Consider the following 23,573-nt stretch of genomic DNA (forward strand, 5'->3'; position numbering starts at 1 on the left):
AAAACGTGTCTGTAGGGACGCCTGGGTGGCTCAGTCGATTAAGCCTCTGCCTTCGGCTTAGGTCATGATCCCAGGGTCCTGGGATCGAGTCCCGCATCGGGCTCCCTGCTCCGCGGGAAGCCTGCTTCTCCCTCTGCCTCTGCCTCTCTCTCTCTCTGTCTCTCATGAATAAATAAATAAAATCTTAAAAAAAAAAACTTGTCTGTAAAAGGAGAATAGAAGTAATTGCCTTGCAGGGTTATTGTGAAAGCTACGTGAGCTAATGTAAATTAACCACCTGGTTGTTCAATAAACCACATCCCTTATTAAGGATGGAGTTTTCCCTTTACTCGAAGTACCTTAGGCTTCTCTAATCCAGGGTTTCTCAACCTCAGCACTCCTGACATTTGAGGCCAGAGAATTCTTTGTCGTAGGGGCTGTCCTAGGGGCTGTCCTAGGGGCTGTCCTGTTGTAGGCTGTCCTAGCCTACACAAAGGCTTTGTAGTGTGTTTAGCACCCTCCCTTCCCCCAAGTTGTGCTAACCAAAAACGTCTCCAGACATTGCCAAATGCCTCCTGGAGGGCAAAATCGTCCCATACTGACAACCATTGTTGTAGGCCAGGGGTCAGCAAACGTTTTCTCTAAAGGACCAGATGGTAAGTTATTTTAGGCTTCGCAGGCAATGGGGCCTCTGCAACTGTTCACTCTAGCACGGAAGCAGCCATAGATCCTATGTGAAAGGATGAGCATGGCTGTGTGCCAATAAAACTTTATTTATAGATACTGAAATTTGAAATTCACACGTGAATTTCATTTTCCGATGTCCTAAATTATTATTCTTTTGAATTTTTTTCAACCATCAGGAAATGTAAAAAAAAAAGTGTTCTTAGCATGAGGGCCTTACAAATGCAGGTGGGGGGGTGGTGCCTGGGTGGCTCAGTCGTTAAGCGTCTGCCTTCAGCTCAGGTCATGATCTCTGTTTCTCTCTCTGTCAAATAAATAAATAAAATCTTAATCTCAGGAAACAAACTGAGGGTTGCTGGAGTGGTGGGGGGATGGGAGGGATGGGGTGGCTGGGTGATGGACACTGGGGAGGGTATGTGCTATGGTGAGCGCTGTGAATTGTGTAAGACTGATGAATCACAGACCTGTACCTCTGAAACAAATAATACGTTATATGTTAAAAAAAAAAAAGAGAGAGTAGGAAGGGAAAAATGAAGGGGTGAAACCAGAGGGGGAGACAAACCATGAGAGACTACGGACTCTGAGAAACAAACTGAGGGTTCTAGAGGGGAGGGGGGTGGGGGGATGGGTTAGCCTGGTGATGGGTATTAAAGAGGGCACGTATTGAATGGAGCACTGGGTGTTATACGCAAACAATGAATCATGGAACACTACATCAAAAAATTAATTAATTAATTAATTTAAAAAAAGAAAAATAAATAAATAAAATCTTAAAAAAAAAAAAAACAAATGCAGACAGGGAGAGCAGATTTGGCCTGTGAGCCATAGTTTGCTGACCCCACTTCTAACGCATTTTAGTGCTGGTTGGTGTATCACTGAACCTAAAGGTGTTAGAAGAAACTGTCCAGTTAAAAGAAATTAGAAATAGGGGTGCCTGAGTGGCTCAGTCGGTTAAGCGTCTGCCTTCGGCTCAGGTCATGATCCCAGGGTCCTGGGATGGAGTCCCTGCATCGGGCTCCCTGCTCAGTGGGGAGCCTGCTTCTCCCTCTCCTACTCTCCCTGCTTGTGTTCTCTCTCTCTCTCAAATAAATAAAATCTTTAAAAAAAAGAAATCAGAAATGAAGACAAATGGCTGAAGACTTCATGCAAGTTAGTGGGGGGAAATTTGCATACAGTTCTGCTAGAGCATGGGCGCGGGGGCAGGGGCCTGCTCCTGGGGCATTGTTGAGCAGGTGACAATGCCAACTGCTTCTAGGGAGAGAACCAGGCCTCTAAAACCCTCAAAAGAGCCTAGCAGCCAGGGCCCCAGCTGGAAGCACTGAGGTTAAGCAGTATCCTCTCCTATCTGAAATGCCCCGACTTGGGGAGATTCAACCCTTTGCTAAAAGCACAGCTTTCTTGCAAAGCCCTTCTTTTAAAATGCGGGTCCCCCTGGAAAGAGTTGTGCATCAGACAGTAGTACCTCACAGTGGTTTTGCCACCAGGTGCTACCTTAACCTGGGTGTCTATCCAGACCCTGCACTACCTCTTAGCTCGTTTGGCTTGGGCTTTAGAAGGTACCTGCCCTTGGCTCAATACCTATAAAAAAATTATACATCTATCTGTTATGGATAGACTTGGGGCCAAACTCCTTATCTTGGTTTGGGGCTTAAATTACTTGTCCTCAATCCAATAATAAGGTTATATTGAACTCCTCCCGTGGGTTTGGCCCTGTGCCTTATGCTATGGGGGATATTGTTGCACGAGATCTAGGTAGACACTGCTCTTGAGGAACTTATAGACTGGCTGCATCTTATCTACTCAACCCAATGTTCCAATCCTTCCTACTACCCAGTCTTCATCCCAGCTCACCAGTCTGCACAAGCCTCTCCTGGAGTTACACAAACTATTTGTTGACTTTGTCTGAAATATCCTCTACTGATTTAAATCCTGCTATTGAGGCTCAGCCCCCACCTTCTCCTTGAAGTCTTTCTTGATCCCATCCACGTATCCTGATCTCTTCTCCATTTTCAAACTTCTTAGCTGAACTTTTGTAATCTTTTCTGCCTCTTGTTTGAGAGACTTCCCTCCTCAAGAGATGTCAAGCTTCCAAAGGGTAAGAACATCATTTATAGCCCTTCAGAGAGCCCTGTAAAGAGCTGGCCACACAACAAAAAGTAATTAAGAGGTATCGAGATTGAGATTCTTCCTCAATGTAGGGAGCTATTGCACTTTTCAAAACATTTAATTTTGGAATTAATTTACGAGAATACTATAAAGTATATCCACATACTCTTGACTCAGATTCACCAGTTGAAAACATTTTGCCCCACTTACTTTATCATTGTGTGCTCTCTCTATACATATATAGAGCTATAGATAAACTATACATATTTTTTTCTGAACCATTTGAAGGTAATTTACATGTATCATGGCTCTTTACCCCTAAATATTCCAGTGGGCATTTCCTAATAATAAGGGTATTCTCTTAGATAACCACAGTTATCAACTTCAGTAAATTTAACATTTTTACAACACCTTTATCTATTGAAAAACATGCTTTATGACATTTTTTTCTTGCCATATAGGATTTGGTCTAGAATCACCCATTGTGTCATCTTTATTCTCCTTTTATATAGAATCTTTCTTTGTCTTTTTTGACATATATATTTTTTTAGAGAGGGGGGAAAGGGCAGGTGGAGAGAGAGAGAGAGAATCTTAAGCAGGCTCCCCGCCCAATGTGGAGCCCAACATGGGGCTTGATCTTACAACCCTGAGATCATGACCTGAGGGGAAATCCAGAGTTGGACGCTTAAGCGACTGAGCCACCCAGGCACCCCATGACATTGATAATTTTTAAAATCCTATTTAAAAAATAGATTGTTCTCGGGGCGCCTGGGTGGCTCAGTCGTTAAGCGTCTGCCTTCGGCTCAGGTCCTGGTCCCGGGGTCCTGGGATCAAGCCCCGCATCGGGCTCCCTGCTCGGCGGGAAGGCTGCTTCTCCCTCTGCCACTCCCCCTGCTTGTGTTCCCTCTCTTGCTGTGTCTCTCTCTGTCAAATAAAGAAATAAAAATAAAAATCTTTTAAAAAACTAGATTGTTCTCATTCGGGGTCAAGGTGTCGCCCAATTTCTCAACTATATAATTACTGCGTTTTTTTCCTTCTTTGCTACTAATAATCTGAGGAGGGGGAGAAACTAGAAATCCATGCAGATATCCCACTCCTCATAAAAAGTTTTCCCCTAGGTTTAGCATCTATTGGTAATTCTTGCCTGAGCGAATCTATAAAATGATGAATTCCCAACTCCAGCACTCCCTTCACGTTTACCAGTCAGCACACAGTATCCTATTGTAAGCCAAGGCCCTCCCTCCTCCCACACTACTTCTTTAGCTACTTAGTAGCACTGTGGACTTAGGGCTTCTGTCATTGCTGTCCTTTTTTTTTTTTTTTTTAAAGATTTTCTTATGTATTTATTTGACAGAGACAGACACAGCGAGAGAGGGAACACAAGCAGGGGGAGTGGGAGAGGGAGAAGCAGGCTTCCCGCCGAGCAGGGAGCCAGATGCGGGTTTCCATCCCAGGACCCTGGGATCATGACCTGAGCCGAAGGCAGACGCTTAATGACTGAGCCACCCAGGCGCCCCTGTCATTGCTGTCCTTAATGATTTTGATGCTCAAATTACCAAGATTTGGCCAGTGGGAGCTCCTACCTATTGCTTCTAATCCACTAGGAAACATTCCTCAAGAGGATATTGTAAGCAGACTACTCTGGTCAAGAACTTTCAGTGAGGGCGCCTGGGTGGCTCAGTTGGTTGGGCAACTGCCTTCGGCTCAGGTCATGATCCTGGAGTCCCGGGATCGAGTCCCGCATCGGGCTCCCTGCTCAGCAGGGAGTCTGTTTCTCCCTCTGACCGTCTTCCCTCTCGTGCTCTCTATCTCTCATTCTGTCTCTCTCAAATAAATAAATAAAATCTTAAAAAAAAAAAGAACTTTCAGTGAGCTAATTTTGGGGGTAGCTTATGGGGGTTGGGGCCAGGCTTTGGGTCTCCCTCCCTTAAACCCTCACTGACTCCCCCATAGGAAAGGACAGGGAGGGAAGCTCAGAGCTGTCCCTGTGTGCAGTGTAAAGATGGTGGTAAGAGCCTGTGTGAGAGCAGAGGAAGATGATGGAGGAGAGGAGGATGGATGATGACAGGAAGGTTCTGGATCATTTTAGGATTGTGATGGCTGCCTGTATCATCACTCCTTCCTACACTTCTCTTCAACCATTACGCAATTTATTTCTGCTTAGAGGTCTCAGCTCCTGCTCACTGAGAAAATAGCTGTGGCTTGTGAGAAGGGGATGGGCTGCAGATAGGTTGGCTGAAGGATTTTTTGATCAGAAGGATTACCAGGGAAAGAAGATCATGGAGAACCATGCAAATTTTGTTGTTTTCTAGAGGATGGAGCTGGGTTTTTTTCCACAGTGGGAATTACAAATGGAATCCACTTATGGCTGTCCCAGGGCAAATGGCCTCTAATATCAGGGGTTTTTTTTAAGATTTTATTTTATTTATTTGACACACAGAGGGAATACAAGAGAGGGAACACAAGCAGGGGCAGTGGGAGAGGGAGAAGCAGGCTTCCCGCGGAGCAGGGAGCCCGATGCAGGGGGGCCCGATCCCAGGACCCTGGGATCATGACCTGAGCCAAAGGCAGATGCCCAATGACTGAGCCACCCAGGTGCCCCCTAATATCGGTTTCACTGCCTTTCATTTTGTAGTCCAAGTTCAAAACTCAGATTGCAATTATTTGTTACTATATGATGGAGAAGTTTTAATCCACGCCGAGAGGAAGTTTTTGTTTTTTCAAATCTTTTTCTAGGCATGATGTGTATTGAGTACAATGCTGATTTTGATCAAAGTTGGCAGTTTAGGCTGAAATTAATCCAGCTGTGAAATAACAAATCAGCTGAAAATGTAGGCTCCATGGAAATGAATTTCACAAGGTTGGGACATTGGGAAGAGCCTTCATTCATTCATTCATTCATTCAATGATTCATTTAATTCAACAAATATCTCTGGAGTGTCTACCGGAGCCAGGTCTAGGTGCTAAAAGCAAGATGAATGAGAGTTCCTTTTTCTCATGGAACTGACATTCTTGGGGCGGTGGGAATAAACTTTAAAAAATAAATTTCAGAAGTTGGTACAGAAGTTGGCTGTGAAGAAGAAGGAAAAAACAAAACAAAACAAAACCCAGGGCAATGCAATGGCAAATGACTGGGGGAACACTGGATAAGGAGTCAGGTGACAGAGATTCTGATCTCAGCTTTGCCAGAACAGTCTCTACAGCCTTCAGCAAGTCAATTCACCTCTCTGGCCTTATTTTTCTCACTCATACAAGGATGAATTGAATGTATGATCTCTAAGCTTCCTTCCTAGTATCGAGTTCTCTGATTTGATAGTTTGAAGACCATTACTTCAATAAACATGAATGCTTACCCTTGAGTCAAAGACAAAGCACACTCCATGTAATGGGACAGACATGGAAATAAATCATTATGCAACAGTGTGAAAACCGCTTTAATCTTCTGCTCTTCTTAGTCCAATATACCCCTATACAGAAGATGTGTCATATAATGAGAAACATGTCATTTAAAAAACATGTCATTTAGGGGCGCCTGGGTGGCTCAGTCGTTAAGCGGCTGCCTTCGGCTCAGGTCATGATCCCAGGGTCGGGGCTCGGCGGGTTGCCTGCTCAGCTGCGGGAAGCCTCCTTGGCAGCGGGAAGCCTGCTTCTCCCTCTCTCACTCGCCCTGCTTGTGATCCCTCTCTCGCTGTCTTTCTGTCAAATAAATAAATAAAATCTTTAAAAAAATAAATTAAAAAATATGTCATTTAAAGAGGTAAAGAGGGCAATGGGTCAAAGTCCCCCTCATCCAAAGGTCCCGCTGCCAGCGGGGCGCTGACTTTTATGGAGGACTGTTTTCCCCCACCAAGATCGTAATCAGTTCTAGGACAACAGAGAAAACCCTGTTTCTTTTTCCTTTGTATTTCTACTATACTGAGCTTACAGTAGGTGCTGTGTAAATTCCCGCTGAGAGACATTTGTTGATTACTTGAACATCGCACGTTGTTGCCGGCAGACCGGGACCGAGGAAACTGCCTGGAGCAGATCCGCAGGTGGAGTGATAAACGTTTGACGACGGAGTGATTAACCACTTGCTGCTGTGCAGCTTTTAACCCTCTTCTTTGAGCTCTTTTTGTATTTTGTAATATTTTGCACGTTTTAAATTCATACATGACATACAGAATTATTTGCAATTGCGATCAGAACTGTGTAAACATGGTGTCTGTATTTGTCAGCAATTGGAATGGCATATGGATGATACAAGTGGCTGACCTGAGAAGTGGCGCTGTGGATGATTTTCTTTGCAAAGTATTACATTTTTCCTATGTTTTCACAATAAAATACAAGGCTAATGACGCACGATGTAGAGGTTTTCAAGCTAGCCTCTGAAGAAAAGGCGCCTCGGAGAGCTGACATTTTTTAAAAAAAAGTGTAAAATCCAAACCGAAGTCCCCCGCCCCGCCCCAAAGGGCACGGTCCCAGTGTCGCACCGCTCAAAAACCCAGGCAAAAGCGTCAGGCAAGCCGCTGTGCCAACAATCATCTGAGGGCGCCTTCCAGGGATTTCAGGGAATCATGTTCCCGAACCTCAGAGAATCTTCCAAAATTCCCTTCCCAAAGTCCCCGCCCTCCGCTTGTCACCGTAGTGCGTCAAAGGCCCGTAGTCGTCACCGGAGGGAAAAATGTACCTCGCGCGAGATTCGGCGACGGGATTTCGAAGTTAGGGAACAGCCGCGGCGCACGCGCACTGGCCTCACAACCTCGGGGCGGCACGCGGGTAGGTAGGCTAGAGCCCAGAGGAGGGGGAGCAGAGCGTGCTGGTGTCTCCCCCCCGTCACCGCGCAGTGCGTGGATCTGCGGGTCGCTGGAGGTGCGGAGCACCGGGCCGGACCCGGCCTCCCCGGCGCGCGTGTGACTGCGGCGGGCGCCCTCCTGCGCCTCCACGAGTTGGAGGAGTGCCGCCGGCGTGCGCCCCGGCGTCGGGACGTGAGCTCGTGCTCGCCTTTTCCTTTTTAACGGTCGCCCCCCACGCACACACTCCAGTCCCCTGAGAGTTGGTCTTCGCGCCTCGGCGCGCCCCTCCTCACCCGGCCCCTCCCACCGACCCCCGTTCCCGCTCGCTCCTGCTGGGTAGCCGCCTTCATCCCTGGGGTCCCTGCTTGGGGGCGGAGAAGATGGCTGGCGGACGTCTGCTGCTGGGGGGCGACTTCCTGTCGCCGCCGCCGCTGCCCCCCCTCCCGCCGCCGCCGCTGCCGCCCCTCCCGCCGCCCCCGCCCGAGCCAGTGCTGGAGCAGTGGCGCTATAGCCACGAAAGTGACTGGCAGTGGGCTCTGCGGCGCAGCTTCATCTGTCGGCACCTGCACAGCTATCCCGGGGCTGCCCTGGACCAGCTCCTCGCGCTCTCCGCCGCCTGGACCAACCACGTTTTCCTGGGCTGCAGGTGAGGAAGGTGTGAGGGTCGGGTTAGGGACCCGGTAGGGGGCTCGGGGATGGGGGTCGGGATAGAGACGGGGGCAGGATACGGACGAGGGCGTAGAGGCTGGAGATTTGGAGGTGCTGGAGGACACCAGGGGGTTCAGTATTGGTCTGGGGGGGATCGGCCGAGCGAGGTGGTAGAGGATGACATAACAGCCAGAAGAAGGGTGTGGGGATCACGGGGGCAGCTCCTCCAGGACCAGGGTTGGAGATTAAGCAGCACCTGGAAGGGGATTGTTGAGGGGTGGTCATCGTGGCGGTGGTTTTGGAGGGCGTGGGAAATGACGAATAGCAGAATCTCGGACCTGCGTAGGACCTTGCAAGGATGCGGTATCCGCAGAGATGCTCGACAGTCGGGGCATCGAGGGTCTGCGGGCGGAGGGGGGGGGGGAGCAAGGGAACTCTCCTAGTCTCCTCCTGACCACTCCCTCTTTCCATCCCCGTTAAATAAAACAGCACCAACCCCCCGACGGGGTTTTACTGTCTTCTCCTGGGGAGGCGGTTTGTATGAGGTCTCTCAGCTGCAGGGTCCGCCTTGCTTGTAGATTTGCGCATAATATGAATGGACGCAAACAAAGAGATGGATATATGTTACTCTAAAAATGGATTGCTCTCCTTTCACCTTAAATGTGATCAGGAGGATTAATATTTGGCCTCTGGGTGAGGTTTTAGGGGTGTGTGTACCCCCCCTTTCCTAGAACCTGGTGCGCGTTCTCAACAGGCCTCTTTGAGAGCTCTTTGCATTCAATGGAGACTGCAGTATGGTTCCAACGCATTTTTTTTTTTTTAAACAGACTACTTGGACCTCTGTCCTTCTGCACCCCAAATCGGTCCTAGACTAATCATTCCTTTGATAGACTGAGAAGCTTCTTTTTTTGGACACTCCTGCCTCATGGTGGATTTTTTACTAGGAAGGATGAGAAGTTCTGGAAAATGATCAGATCAAATTCAGCCAGTTCAGTTTTAGGAATGACCATAACAGATACAGAAAAATAGGATTATCCACTTCTACCTTTAATTGTTGAACATAGCATCTAGTGTATACTTTGTTTTGCTCTGATCACCAAAATTTATTTTTTCCTATTTTCTCTAGGTTAGTATCATTTCTGCCTCCAGAGACAATGATTATTTCACTGGAGGAACTGGTTACAACTGGGGAAGCCTCAGTTATTAATTCAGTTAAATCTAATTGACCTTCACTTAACAATATTGTTTTTGCAGTTGAAAAAGTACCTTTATCCCATAATCATACATCTCCTTGATATCACAGAAGGCCATGGGAAATCTGAATCCTGAAAAAAATTTTTTTTTACATGGGGGAGAGTAGCTATCCTTTGTGTTAATAATAAATCTTACCTTCCCACAAGAATGTAAGCTCCTTTGGGAAAGAGGTTTTTGCTTTCTTATTCACACTTTTATCCTCAGTGCCTAGAAGAGTGTCTTCTGCATGATCGCCATTCAATAAATATGTGTGGGGTAAACAGATGAATATAGCTTTATAATGTACAACATATTTTAATTATTTATATATCTCTCTTAATACAACAACCTTGGGAATTAGGTGGTATCTCATTTTTACAGCTAAGTCAATGGAGACCAAGAAGTTAAGTGACTTTTCCAAGGTTCCACAGTCGGGACTACGACTCAGGTCTTCTAATGCTCTTTCCACTGAGACACAGCTGCTATATTTGGGAAGGATGGCCCAGGAGTGAAAGCAAGTAACTGACACAAGCCACATCATTTTTATATCTCAGGATTTCATTCCAAGAACAAGAGCCCTTTATATAACTAGGGCATTAACCAACACAGAGTAGGCCAGTGGTAGTTGGTGTTAAAAGCTAAAGCATCCAGGACATTTGTGTGTGTGTGCACTCACCCAAGCACATCTGTGTGTAGAGAGTGTGTGTGTGTGTGTGTGTGTGTGTGTAACAAGATGAATGAATATATATACACACACACATACACACATTTCATATCATATTTTAGGTAAGTCAGTTCCATCACTACAAGAAGTGCCATAACATTATCAAATAGCTTAACTGAAGAATAATGTTTACATTATATCTGATAACATAGATACGAGAGAAAGGGAAGGGGTAACAAAGAATCTTGGAAACTAGGGACCAAGTGCAGTGTTCCACGTTAGTCAGGCTTTATGTTAGCTGTCAGCTTCAGAGGGGTAAAATCTACATTCCAGTACTACTTTTTTTTTTTTTAAGATTTTATTTATTTGACAGAGAGAGACACAGTGAGAGAGGGAACCCAAACAGGGGGAGTGGGAGAGGGAGAAGCAGGCTTCCTGAAGAGCAGGGAGCCTGATGCGGGGCTCGATCCCAGGACCCTGGGATCATGACCCGAGCCGAAGGCAGACGCTTAACGACTGAGCCACGCAGGCGCCCCTACATTCCAGTACTTCTTAAGGTTGATGTTGGCAGAGCTCATTTTCTGGTCTGTTCTGTGACAGAAGATTGTTCTCTCAAGGGAACTGCAGAATACATGGTGTAACAGCCTCTTCTGAATTTAAATTGTTAATTTGTTGTTCATCCCTTGACTTTGGGAACAGGTTGTAAATAGTAGCACTTTTTTTTACCCCCCCCCCCCCGCATGAAGGGCTTTCTGTGTTCTCTTTTAGTTAGGGCTGAAATAACTCCTAGGTCAAGGGTATCTTTGAAAACTCCTTGATCATAAGACCAAGCCAGGAGGAGCTCACATGTTCAGGGAGGCAAACCATGTTTCATTCCTTTTGGTGATAGTGGCGATTTTCATGGAACAAGCTTGACTATCTTGATTCTGCAACAGTGGGTCTCAAGCTTAAGCAAGCATCACAATCAACTGTCAGGCTTGTTAAAAAATAGATTGCTGGGCTCCACCCCAGGCTTTCTGATTCAGTAGGTCTGTGGCAGGACCCCTGAATTTGCATTTCTAACAAGTTCCCAGGTGGTACTGATGATCAGGTGATGCTGGTCCAGTGATTACACCATGAGAACCACTGCTTTATAGGATAAAATAAAACTGTTTTTCCAATATGCTTTTTGATCATTTTTCCCTCATAGTCCAGGTAACCAGGAATCTCAAATAGCTGAACTTATTTCTCTTCACTGTTTTGTCTGTTTCATAAAAGTAAACAACCTGTCAAAGAATTTTTTTCTGCGAGCAATTTCTAAGATACGTCTTGTGGCTAATGGAAAGTTAGTGCAGGTGGGTGGGGAGATGGGGTAACTAGGTGATGGGCATTAAGGAGGGCACTTGATGGAATGAGCACTGGGTATGATAGGCAACTGATGAATCACTGAACTCAGCTTCTGAAACAACAAAAAAAGAAAAGTTAGTGAAGTCTTCTAATCAACTGAATCTATAGCACTCACATAATTGTTCATATGAATGCCTGGGGAACTGTAAAATTTTTACTTAAAAACTGTAGATAATGTATCTGTATTTAATAAAGCAGAATGGTTAACTAGAGCATTCAGGTTTTCAATTATTCTTCATCAATAGGATTAGAACCAGAATCCTGGCCTATTGATTTTTGATGAGATATTTGTAGGAAAAATATATCTTAAAATGAAACCAGGCTTGCTGCCTTGATTATTGTCTCTTGTTGCTATGAGACTGATTTTTGGAAGGTAGATGCCAGTTGAGCTCATGTTGTGAAACTAACTTTGCACATAGGTAGCCTGCATCAGTCACCAGCTAAAGAAATGGGAGTGGGAACTTTCCAAAGATTTATCAATCTGGTTGTGTGTTATTCACTTATGATGTTAAGAGTCTTATTAATAGTTTTGAATAAATAATTTTATACTTGGAAATCCTGATCTTTGTTTAGTTTTCAAACCTCAGCTGTTTTTGGACCTAGTCAAGCAGTTTAATAAATCTTTTAAAAATTTGGAAGCATTACTAAATATTTGTTAAATTTCAGGTGCGTTGTAGATCATAAGTATGCGCTTATCTTTTTTCAAGAATGTAAGATTCGTGAAATCACATGTCTTTGTCCATTATAAATCATCTTTATGTATGCCAGGCATGGTGGGACAGTTGAATAGCATCCTGATTTCCAAAAGCTTGGTACATAGTAAGCTATCTTTGAAAACTCTGAAGACCTCCTGAGGTTTTTTGCTTTTGTTTTTTTAAGCATTTATGATCAAATGGGTAAATTAACAGACTTAAATATATAATATGTGTGCATCTTATAATTACTGTATAAGATTTGCCGTAATGATACTTTGCATCATGGTCTCTCCATAAGGTAAAATACTGTATAGCCATTAAAACTCATGTGGTAATGACATAGGAAAAAACTTAGGATCTCATAAATTAGGAACAACCCCCCCACCCTACTAGAGTGCAAATCAACATAGATGATCTATAGGAGATTTGGGGGGAGGGCGGCACCAGTGGTATGGAAAGCACAGAGAAAGGAATAAAAAGTAAACTTCAAATGTTAATGAAGTTATCAGTGGTTGGGTTTGTAGGTGCTTTCTTGGTGGGTTCTCTAAAATTTCTGGAGTGAAGGTGATACTTTATTTTTTTAAAGATTTATTTGTTTATTTGAGGGGGGGAAAGAGGGAGAGAGAGAGAGAATCTCAAGCAGACTCAGTGCTGAGCACAAGAGCCTGAGGCAGGGCTCAATCTCACAACCCTAAGATTGGGACCTGAGCTGAAATCAAGAGTCAGGTGCTTTTTTTTTTTTTTATTTGACAGAGAGAGACACAGCGAGAGAGGGAACACAAGCAGGGGGAGTGGGAGAGGGAGAAGCAGGCCCCCCGCAGAGCGGGGAGCCTGATGCGGGGCTCGATCCCAGGACCCTGGGATCATGACCTGAGCCGAAGGTAGACGCTTAACGACTGAGCCACCCAGGCGCCCCAAGAGTCAGATGCTTAACTGCTTAACTGACTGCACCACCCAAGTGCCCTTCATAGTAGATTTTTTAAAGTAACACCTTTAGGGGCACCTGGGTGGCACAGTTGGTTAAGCGAACGACTCTTGATTTCGGTCTGGTCCTCATCTCAGGTCCTAATCCTAGGGTCGTGAGATTGAGCCCCGCCTCAACCTCTGTGCTTAGAATGGAGTCAACCTGGGATTTTCTCTCCCTCTCCCCCTGCCCCTCCCGCTGGTGCGCTCTCTCTCTTTCTCTAAAATAAATGAACAAATCTTTTAAAAATAAATAAATCTACTATGAAAAAATACATAATGGAAACCAGTAATGAAAGTTTTACTGGCTTGGCTTATTTAAAATTTGTGGAACCACTTCTTTGCTCTTGGATAGCTACTCTCTCAACAATTGTAGAAATGAGAATGAAATCCTAGTGGTCTTATTAAAGACTCTAGATTAATATTTGCATTGTTCTCTGAATAGTCAAGAGTCAGGTACTATATAGTCTTTTCCATTATTGTTTGAGCTGGTTGGGTTTCCTCAATATTATGACTTCCTGATAAAGGACTGAGAAGCTGACTGTGTTCACAACCTACGCAAAGGTTTATTTTTATAGCCCATGGGTGATGTTGAATTTTGTGGCAGATGTAATGAATAGGGAACAGTGGGTATAATCATTACTAATGCTGGAAGAAACCTGAGAGAAAAGTGAATGGACTGAGCCCCAAATGCATCACTTCTGCATGCTCTATGTATGGCCTACATGCCATTTACAGTTGTATGCCATATGTGGAATCAGGCTGGAATCGAAGCCTGGAGACGTTTGACTGGAACTCAAGGTGAGTGGCTTGAGTGTAGTGCCAATTCAGGTAGCAAAAGTGGCATCATCAGTTCAAGATTATAGACTTTCACTTTCATGATCTTTTGTTTCCATCCTGTACCTTGGAAATTGGACTCCCAACTCTGAATAGAAGTGATATATAGAAAGTACAGTGTTTTAGGCTGTACTTTCTTTTTTTTTTTTTCAGGCTATACTTTCTGATGTTTAGATAAGAATAAATGAAAATGAAGTTACTCTTGGCATTTAAATACTGATGTTAGCAGCAGCAGTCGGAGCGGTTATCAGTGGGAAGTGCAGGTTGCAACTGAGCTGGCTTGTGCTCATCTGTCCGTGAAGGCCACCAAGTCCCGACTTCCTGGCTTTGCAAGGAAAGACATCTGATGGGTGTGGAACCAGTTGTGCCCAAAATGGAAAACGTTACCCTCCTTCAGGTTCAGAACCTATTCACGTCAAGGTGTGATAGTTACTCATATTCAGAACTTTCTTCCCAAAGGCCACCAGGAGTCTCTTTTTTTGGTCATAGGCCAGGAAAGGCTCTCAAGGTAGGAAGGGTGAGTAGGTCCCCGTGATAACGAAAACTTCACTTGAGCCTGTCTATTTGTTTCTCTGCAGTTATATGATATTCAGTCAAGCAGCCAACCTACTTTATGAGGAACCCCTTTAAAAATTGTATGCTTCGAAGCTTTTTATTATGGAAAAAAACGAACACACAAAAGTAAAAGAGTTTAATGGACTTCCATGTACCCATTACTCGACTTCAGCAATATCAACAGTTTCTCATGCTGCCCTTCTCATTTCTTCTGTTGTGCCCCCAGTTTTTTTGTGGGAGATAGTCTGGAGTATATTAAAGAAAATCTCGACGTCATTTCACCTGCGAATACTTCAGTATGTATCTATACCAGACAAGAATTTTTATTTTTATTTTTTTTAGTGGGGAGAGGGGCAGAGGGAGAGAAAGAGAATATTAAGCAGACTCCACTGAGCGTTGAGCCCATCACGGGGCTCTATCTCACAACCCTGAGACCATGACCTGAGCCAGAATCAGGAGTCAGATGCTTAACTGACTGAGCCACCCAGGTGCCCCACAGATAAGAATTTTTACAAAGAGAGTCATAATAGGGGTGCCTGGGTGGCTCAGTCAGTTAAGCATCTGACTCTTGATCTCAGCTCAAAGCTCAGGTCTTGATCTCAGGGTTGTGGGTTCAAGCCCCATGTTGGGCTCCATGCTGGGTGTGGAGCCTACTTAAAAAATAGAGTCAATACCATTATCTACACTCAACAAAATTAACAGTAATTTCTTAAAATCCGTGTTCAGTTCTCTCTACTTGTTTCAAAGTGTATTTTTTTAATGTTATTTTTAAGTAATCTCTTACACCCAACATGTGGCTCAAACAACCCCGAGATCAAGAGTCGCATGCTCTACGGACTGAGCCAGCCAGGCGCCCCTCATTTGTATTTTGGTTTGTTTGATTCATGATCCAAACCAGGTCCATGCACTGTATTTGGTTGATCTGTCTCCTTTAATCTATAACCCCATTCCCCTATCCTTTTATTTTCATGCTGTTTATTTGATGAAGAAATTGGATTGTCACATAGTGTTTCCTTCATTCTGGATTTGGCTGGCTATGTTCTTATGGTGATGTTTAACGTATTTCTGGGAGTGAGGGGCTTGCTTAGGTTCAGGTTCAGTTATTTGAAGGACAATACTTTATAGATAGTGCTTTGTATTTCCTCTCATATAAGGGGACACATGTCTGCTTGTCTCATTTTTTAGTGATAGTAAGATTATAAAGTTCCCATAAACTTTTTTAATCAAATTTTTTATTGAGATAATTATAGATTCACATGCAGTTGTAGGAAGTAATACAAAGAGATGCCCTGCATTCTTTACCCAGTTCCTCCAGTGATAACATTTTGCAAAATTATTGTGTAATATCAAAACTAGGACAGTGACATTGTTAACAATCCACTGATTTTATTTAGTCTCCCAGTTTTACTAGTACTCGTGTGTGTGTGTGTGTGTGTATTTTTAGTTGAATACAGTTTATTACATGTGTAAGTTTGTGTATCCACTACCACAGTCAAGATATTGAACAGTTCCAATACTATAAGGATCCCTCACATCACCCTTTTATAACCATATCCAGGGACGCCTGGGTGGCTCAGTCGGTTAAGCGTCTGCCTTTGGCTCAGGTCATGATCCCAGGGTCCTGGGATCCAGCCCCACATCGGGCTCCCTGCTCCTCGGGAAGCCTGCTTCTCCCTCTGCCTGCCGCTCCGCCTGCTTTGTGCACTCTCTCTCTCTCTGACAAACAAATAAATAAAATCTTAAAAAAAAAACACATCCGTTTCCTTTCCACTCATACACGATACTGGGTGTATCAATAGTTATTTCCTTTGTATTGCTGAGTAGTGTTCTGAGGTGTGTACATACCACAGTTTAACCATCCACCTGTTGAAGGCCTTCTGAGCTGATTGCAGTTTTTGGCTGTTACAAATAAAACTGCTGTGAACATTCATGTACAGGTTTTTGTGTGAATGTAAGTTTTGATTTCTTTGAGATAAATGGCCAAAAAAAAAAGGGCCATTGCTAGGTCGAGTGGTAATTGCATGTTTAATTTTTAAGACACTTCCAAGTTGTTTTCCAGAGTGGCCATGCCATTTTACATTCCCTCCAGCAGTCTTTGAATGATCTAGTTTCTCTGTGTCCTTGCCAGCATTTGATGTTGTCATTCTTTTTTACTTTAGCCATTCTGAGGGTGCAGAGTGATACCTCGTTGTGGTTTTAAAGTACCTTTCTCTGGTAGTTAATGATGTTGACCGTCTTTTCATGTGCTTATTTGCAGTATGTCTATCCTGTTTGGTTAAATGTTCTGTTCATGTCTTTTTGTTCACTTTTTAATATATATATTTTTTTACTGTTGCATTTTGAGAGATGTTTGTACTGAATACTATGTTTTGTTTTGTTTTGTTGTCAGGTGTTTGGTTTGTAAATCTCTCTCCCAGTCTGTAGCTTGTCTTTTTGTCCTCTTCATAGGGGCTTTTGAGAGCAAAAGTTTTTAATTTTGATGAAGTCCCTTTTATCAGTTTTTCCTTTTATGGATCTTGCTTTTGGTATCAAGTATGAGAACTGTTGGCCTAGCCCTAGATCTGAAGATTTTCTCTTGTGTTTCTAAAGAAATTTGTAGTTTTACATTTTGGTCCATGATACATTTTGAATAAATTTTTGGATGAGAAGTGAGGTTGAGGTTTCGTTTGTTGCCGATGGATGCCCACTTACTCCAGCACCATTTGTTGAAAAGGGTGTCCTTCTCTATTGAGTTGCTTTTGCAGCTTGAACATGCTTGTGGGGGTCTCTTTCTGGGTTCTTCCTCATCAACTTTTCACCTCATAGGCCTAGCAGTCATCGATGATAATTTATTATTTTATGATGGGTGGCAAAATGGCAGTAGTCTATCATTCCTTCATTTATTAGCTGGAATGCTTCTGTAAAAGAGATTTTTCTCATCAACTCTTAGTTACTCTGAAAAAAAAAAAAAAACTCTTAGTTACTCTGATGTACAATTTGTACAGGAAAATGCCAGATAAATGCTTGCTTTCTTTAATATTACCTGTTTTCGGAATAATGACTTGTTTCCTCACCATCTTCCAAAGGTGACCAATAATGAGTTTGTAAGTATCATTACAAACTAATGGATCGTTGGCATATTTGTTATGTCTGAATCCACTGCAGGTTATTATTCTTATTGATAATCCAGTTGACTCACTTTGCCAGTAGGAGTGTGGTCAGATTGGCTTCTGAGTCCATTTGACACAACCCCTGAGGCCTTTTACAGCTTCCTTGTTTCCAGGCACAGGAATATCTCCCAGGTTCATCTTGTACATTTCTTCCCCCAGACTTGTAATCAGCCATTTCTCTAAGGGCCCTGATTCCTTTTTGTGGGAGATGGTAAAGACCATAGTCTGGATGTTAACAACCCAGACACTCTTAACACTCTTAGGACTTCTGTAAATATACAAATGTAATTATTTACATATAATACACATATATGACAGAGAAAGATCATGAGTTTATATGGATGCTTTTAATTCATATTAAAAGATCTTCACTTAAATGATTTTATGTTCATATGTCTTCTAATGACAGTAACATAATTACTCATTTGATAGGTAAGTATTATAGGGCACATTGTTCAGTTTTATAGCCAGGATACTCTGCTGATGAAGTCCTGTGGGGGCAATTACAAGATTAGCTCATTTAGAAGCTTTTTAAAAAACTGCATTCTTATCTGTTTTAACTGTAGATTATATTAATTTAAATAGGTACAGCCCACGCCTGATGGAAAAAATTCTCCAAATGGCTGAAGGTATTGATATTGGGGAGATGCCTTCATATGATCTGATGCTGTCCAAACCTTCCAAGGGTCAAAAACGTCACCTCTCAACATGTGATGGTGAGTATACTTGTTTTTGGAAGGTGGGATTTGAAGAAACAACATGGCTTTTTTAAAAATGGTATGAGTGTGGTATGTGGTCTTAAATAACATTGGTTAACATTGGACCTTACACAGATGTAAAAGAGTTTTAACTTTTAGTTATGTACGGTTTTGTGTTTGTTTTTTTTTTTTGAGGATGGTAAATGGAACTGAAAAATAAGAATACTGATGTCACACGATAATGCTATCCTTGAAGTCCATGCCATGGAACCTCCCTCTAAATAGAACAACCTTATACTCTGATCATTTGAACATTTAAGTAACTAAATCCTCTTGGATGGGTCCAAGATGGACCAGCTTTCTCTGAACAGTGCTACAGGGAGGAGGCTCTAGCGTCTGGCCTAGCCTCAACAGAGAGTTCTTCTAGAGCTTTCAATTCGCTATCCCCCATAAATCATTAGTTTTCAGCTGCTATTTGTTCTAGAAATAAAATATAGCAAACCACCCTTTTGTGCGGGATAGGTCGGAACTAAGATTTTGAAGTTGAAAACCTTTGGGATCTTTTGATAATTATTTTTATTTGATTTTTAGTCACAACCACATAAAGAACTATGACAGCGTTACCTCTGCTGCCAAAGCAAGAGGCTGTGTAAACGCCCCTGGCCGTCACCTCTTTTGCGTTAGAACCATCTATTCCATTTGCGGTGTTTTAGGAAGGGCGCTCTCCAGCACAGGTGGCATGAGATTATGCTGGAACAACCTATTCCTCAGCAGACTTCACCTGTGCTTTGCCTCATTAGATACAGAAGCACCTACCAGTCACGTGTGGTGGTGACCTGCATACCTGATTCAGGGCATATTTTCCGTCAAGTTTCTTCCCTTACCCATGGGACAGGGACCATCCCTTGTTATGTTGGAATCCTACGTTGATAGTCCCTTCACCTAAATGACCTGAAGTTCTTGTGATGGGAAGTAGTATCTTGTACCAACAGTGCAACTTGCAAATAAAATGGTTGGTACTATTTTCCTGTTTGCTTCTTTTGAAATATTCCCTTTTTAATGAATTGTAAATTTCACTCATTCTGTAGGTCAAAATCCTCCTAAAAAGCAAGCCGGTTCCAAATTCCATGCGAGACCTCGTTTTGAGCCTGTACATTTTGTAGCTAGTAGTTCAAAAGATGAGAGACAGGAAGATCCTTATGGCCCTCAAACAAAAGAGGTAAATGAACAAACACATTTTGCCGGCATGCCAAGAGACATCTACCAAGATTATACTCAAGACTCTTTCAGTGTGCAAGACGGGAATTCTCAGTATTGTGATTCATCAGGATTTATTTTCACAAAAGACCAGCCCGTAACAGCCAACATGTATTTCGACAGTGGGAACCCCGCTCCAAGCAGCACATCACAGCAGGCAAACTCTCAGTCAGCTCCTGAGCCTTCACCATCACAGACATTTCCTGAGTCTGTGGTAGCTGAGAAGCAGTATTTTATTGAAAAATTAACAGCGACTATCTGGAAGAACCTTTCTAATCCAGAGATGACTTCTGGCTCTGATAAAATTAATTATACATACATGTTAACTCGGTGTATTCAGGCATGTAAGACAAATCCTGAGTACATCTATGCTCCTTTAAAAGAGATCCCTCCTGCCGACATCCCCAAAAATAAAAAACTTCTAACAGACGGTTATGCGTGTGAAGTTAGATGCCAGAATATCTACTTAACCACTGGTTATGCTGGCAGCAAGAATGGGTCCAGGGATCGAGCTACTGAGCTAGCTGTAAAACTCTTGCAGAAACGTATCGAAGTTAGAGTTGTCCGGCGGAAATTCAAGCACACGATCGGAGAGGACCTTGTGGTGTGTCAGATTGGCATGCCCGCGTACGAGTTTCCTCCGGCTCTGAAGCCGCCGGAAGAGCTGGTGGTGCTGGCTAAAGATGCTTCTGGGCAGCCGATTTTTAATGCTTCCGCCAAACACTGGACCAATTTTGTCCTTACAGAAAATGCAAACGATGCGATTGGCATCCTCAACAATTCTGCCTCATACAACAAAATGTCAGTTGAATATAAATACGAGATGATGCCGAATCGCACGTGGCGTTGCCGCGTGTTTCTGCAAGATCACTGCTTGGCTGAAGGTTATGGAACCAAAAAAACAAGCAAACACGCAGCTGCCGATGAGGCTTTGAAAATCCTTCAAAAAACACAGCCCACTTACCCCTCGGTCAAAAGTTCACAGTGCCAGACAGGCTCTTCACCCAGGGGATCTGGAAAGAAGAAAGATATAAAGGATCTCGTAGTTTATGAGAATTCTTCAAATCCGGTGTGCACCCTGAACGACACAGCTCAGTTCAACCGCATGACTGTCGAATACGTCTACGAAAGAATGACAGGCCTCCGATGGAAATGCAAGGTGATCCTAGAGAGCGAAGTGATCGCGGAAGCAGTTGGGGTGAAGAAAACGGTCAAATACGAAGCTGCTGGGGAAGCTGTGAAAACCCTCAAAAAGACCCAGCCGACGGTCATTAACAATTTGAAGAAAGGAGCTGTCGAAGATGTGATTTCCAGAAATGAAATTCAGGGCCGCTCGGCAGAGGAGGCTTATAAACAACAAATCAAAGAAGATAACATAGGAAACCAGCTGCTGAGAAAGATGGGCTGGACGGGTGGCGGTTTAGGTAAATCCGGCGAGGGCATCCGGGAGCCGATCTCTGTCAAAGAGCAGCATAAGCGAGAGGGGCTCGGCCTTGATGTGGAGAGGGTGAACAAAATCGCCAAGAGAGACATCGAACAGATCATCAGAAACTACGCCCGCTCGGAGAGCCACACGGATTTGACTTTCTCCACGGAGCTGACTAACGACGAGCGGAAGCAAATACACCAGATCGCCCAGAAGTACGGTCTTAAGAGTAAGTCGCACGGGGTAGGCCACGACAGGTACCTGGTGGTAGGCAGGAAGCGGCGGAAGGAAGACCTCCTGGACCAGCTCAAACAGGAAGGCCAAGTGGGGCATTACGAGCTCGTGATGCCGCAAGCAAATTGAGCTCGTAACTAATTTACTTTGTAAATGCCCCATGAGGCAGATTCACGAATGAAAGAAATGCCACATGTCCTGGCTGCAGAGTATATCCATTCTTAAGATGTCTCACCTTGTTCATTTCATATAGTGCTTTATTAGATAGTGGAACCTGAAGAATTGTGTCCACTTGTATTAGCTTAAATCCAGCAGGTGATATTGTGCAGTTACTGTTTGTGTCTTTGGTATTGCTGTGTCCCTCCGATTTTAGTAGTTTGTACAAAGCAAGAACACGTATCCAAATGGAATTTCACCCCGAGAAAGAAATTCCCATTTTAAAGGGCATAGCACAGCAATCTGCAACAATATGTAAAGTTGATATTGATTACGATAAAACTACAGTCTTAATTTCAGACTTCCTGAAAATGTCAGATCATTTTGTATTACTATTTTCATCTCTGTGTGAAGCCAGTTAAAGAATGTTTAACAGTAAATTGTGCCGTACGTGTAAATGTCCCTACCGACTAAATGATGTAAAACTTTCTTAAAGTAATTTTAGTGTTCGTTTATTTATAACTTCTACCATGTGGTTTCCAGAATATTGGAAGTGAATTACTGTTATCTTGTGATATGAGTTTTAATAAATTCTAGTCTTCATGCTGAGAGAGCACTATTTGAGAGAGCAGTTGAAAAGTTTCAAAAACTTTGCTTCAATCTGAAGAAAGGAAGCTGGAGCTGTCTGTTCTTGGTGCCTTGCAGAGAGCCTCACAGCAACTCTCCGTTACAGCTTTTCCCGTGGTTTGGGCGCACAGCACATCCAAGGCGGCCACAGCGGGGGCAGAGCTGGGTAAGAGACCGGAGACACCTTGGTGCTTTGATGAAAAGGTCAGTTGGCTGGTCCCTCTCTCAAAAAGCTTATTAAGCCCCAAAAGCCAACTTTGTAACATATTTAAAACTGCTATTTTCGCTTATTTCTGGAATGTAAAAAAAAAATGTATAAAAAAGAATTAGTGTATGCTTCCTGAATAAAAAGGAGCTGATGTTGATCAGAATGGCAGTGTGCTTATTTCTGGGCAGCAGCCTAGTAGCGACACTCTGGGTCTTTGGAGAGGGGAAGTGGTGTTTGCACAAAATATTTCAACACCAGAGCACATGTGGATGAATGTAATGACTTAGCAGATGCGAACGGCTAATCGGTCACCCATCACGTTTTTGCTGTGGGCCAACATGCTGGCTGCGACCAAATCTCCGGCTGTGTACTTCTACATGGTTTTGGTTTTGTATCTCCGATAAATCAAGTATCGATATTTAGAGATGAATGTTAATATCAATAGTTAAACATGCCAATGAAATGATAGAACAATTAGGGTGTTTACAGTGTCTGAAGGCATTTAGCCCCATACTTGACGTGTAATTGGCCCACAATAAACAGTAATTGCCTTTCCCCTCTCTTTTCTATTTTGCATCAAGAAGCTGCCCATTGTAGTTAAACCAGTAGTTTAAAAACATAAAGGGATTGGCTTTTGTACCTGGATCTCTAAGTTTTAGTCACCCACAGTGATTAACTGTGTGATACTTGCTTTTCACTAACTCTCTTTCTTACAGTGCGTGGCCTTTCCTAATGTTGGTTGGAAAAGAAATGAAGTGTGCATTTTATTTTGGCACTTAATGTTTTAACAGTGGCAAAGGGAACATAAGCTGGGATGTTTATAGATTTTATAGGATTTTTTTTTTTTTAAAACCTACAGGGTTCATGCCAACCTTGAGAAGCTGTGGTTCAATTAGCAAGTTAGAAAAGCCAGCCTTCAGTTCTCTTGAGTAAGAGTGGCTTTGCGGATCAAGGGGGGGGGGGTGAAAACTCATTTCTCTCTTCACATTTCTTTTCTCTTCCCAAAATGATTGGGCAGGAGGAGGGAGGTGGGGAGTAGGGACATGTTACACATAAATCTGGTTTTCTTAGATAAGTTTAACAGAATATTAACGTAGTCACAGTTAAGGCTCCCAAATAATTGGGCCAGCTATACATTTGGTTCTGGATTTGAGGGTCCAGATTTCCTAACTTCTTAGATCGGCTTTGGTATTGATGCAGAATTAGGGTGAAGTCACTTAGCTCTGCTTGACGATAAAATATGTTGAGAATGAGCTGCTGACAACCTTGCTGTTCTATTTTGTCCCCATTCTG

General features: G+C 43.4%; 1 protein-coding gene across 2 annotated transcripts; it reads left to right on the plus strand.

Annotated features, from left to right (window-relative positions):
* Positions 1–7,492: 7,492 nt before the first annotated feature.
* NKRF (NFKB repressing factor) lies at positions 7,493–22,220 on the plus strand. 2 transcript variants are annotated; one of them, XM_073879216.1, is made up of 4 exons: positions 7,767–8,190; positions 14,752–14,821; positions 18,260–18,390; positions 19,461–22,220. In XM_073879216.1, the coding sequence occupies exons 3-4, from the start codon at positions 18,276–18,278 to the stop codon at positions 21,416–21,418; spliced, it is 2,073 nt and encodes a 690-aa protein (XP_073735317.1). In that variant the 5' UTR covers positions 7,767–8,190; positions 14,752–14,821; positions 18,260–18,275; the 3' UTR covers positions 21,419–22,220. The 2 variants fall into 2 exon arrangements, with proteins under 2 accessions (XP_025708457.2, XP_073735317.1); XM_025852672.2 differs by lacking the exon at positions 14,752–14,821 and having other exon boundaries at positions 7,493–8,190.
* Positions 22,221–23,573: the final 1,353 nt, after the last annotated feature.

Source organism: Callorhinus ursinus, unplaced genomic scaffold, assembly GCF_003265705.2.
Source record: "Callorhinus ursinus isolate GAN/ISIS: 27379988/994484 unplaced genomic scaffold, GSC_fseal_2.0 scaffold33, whole genome shotgun sequence".
Taxonomy (NCBI): Eukaryota; Metazoa; Chordata; class Mammalia; order Carnivora; family Otariidae; genus Callorhinus; species Callorhinus ursinus.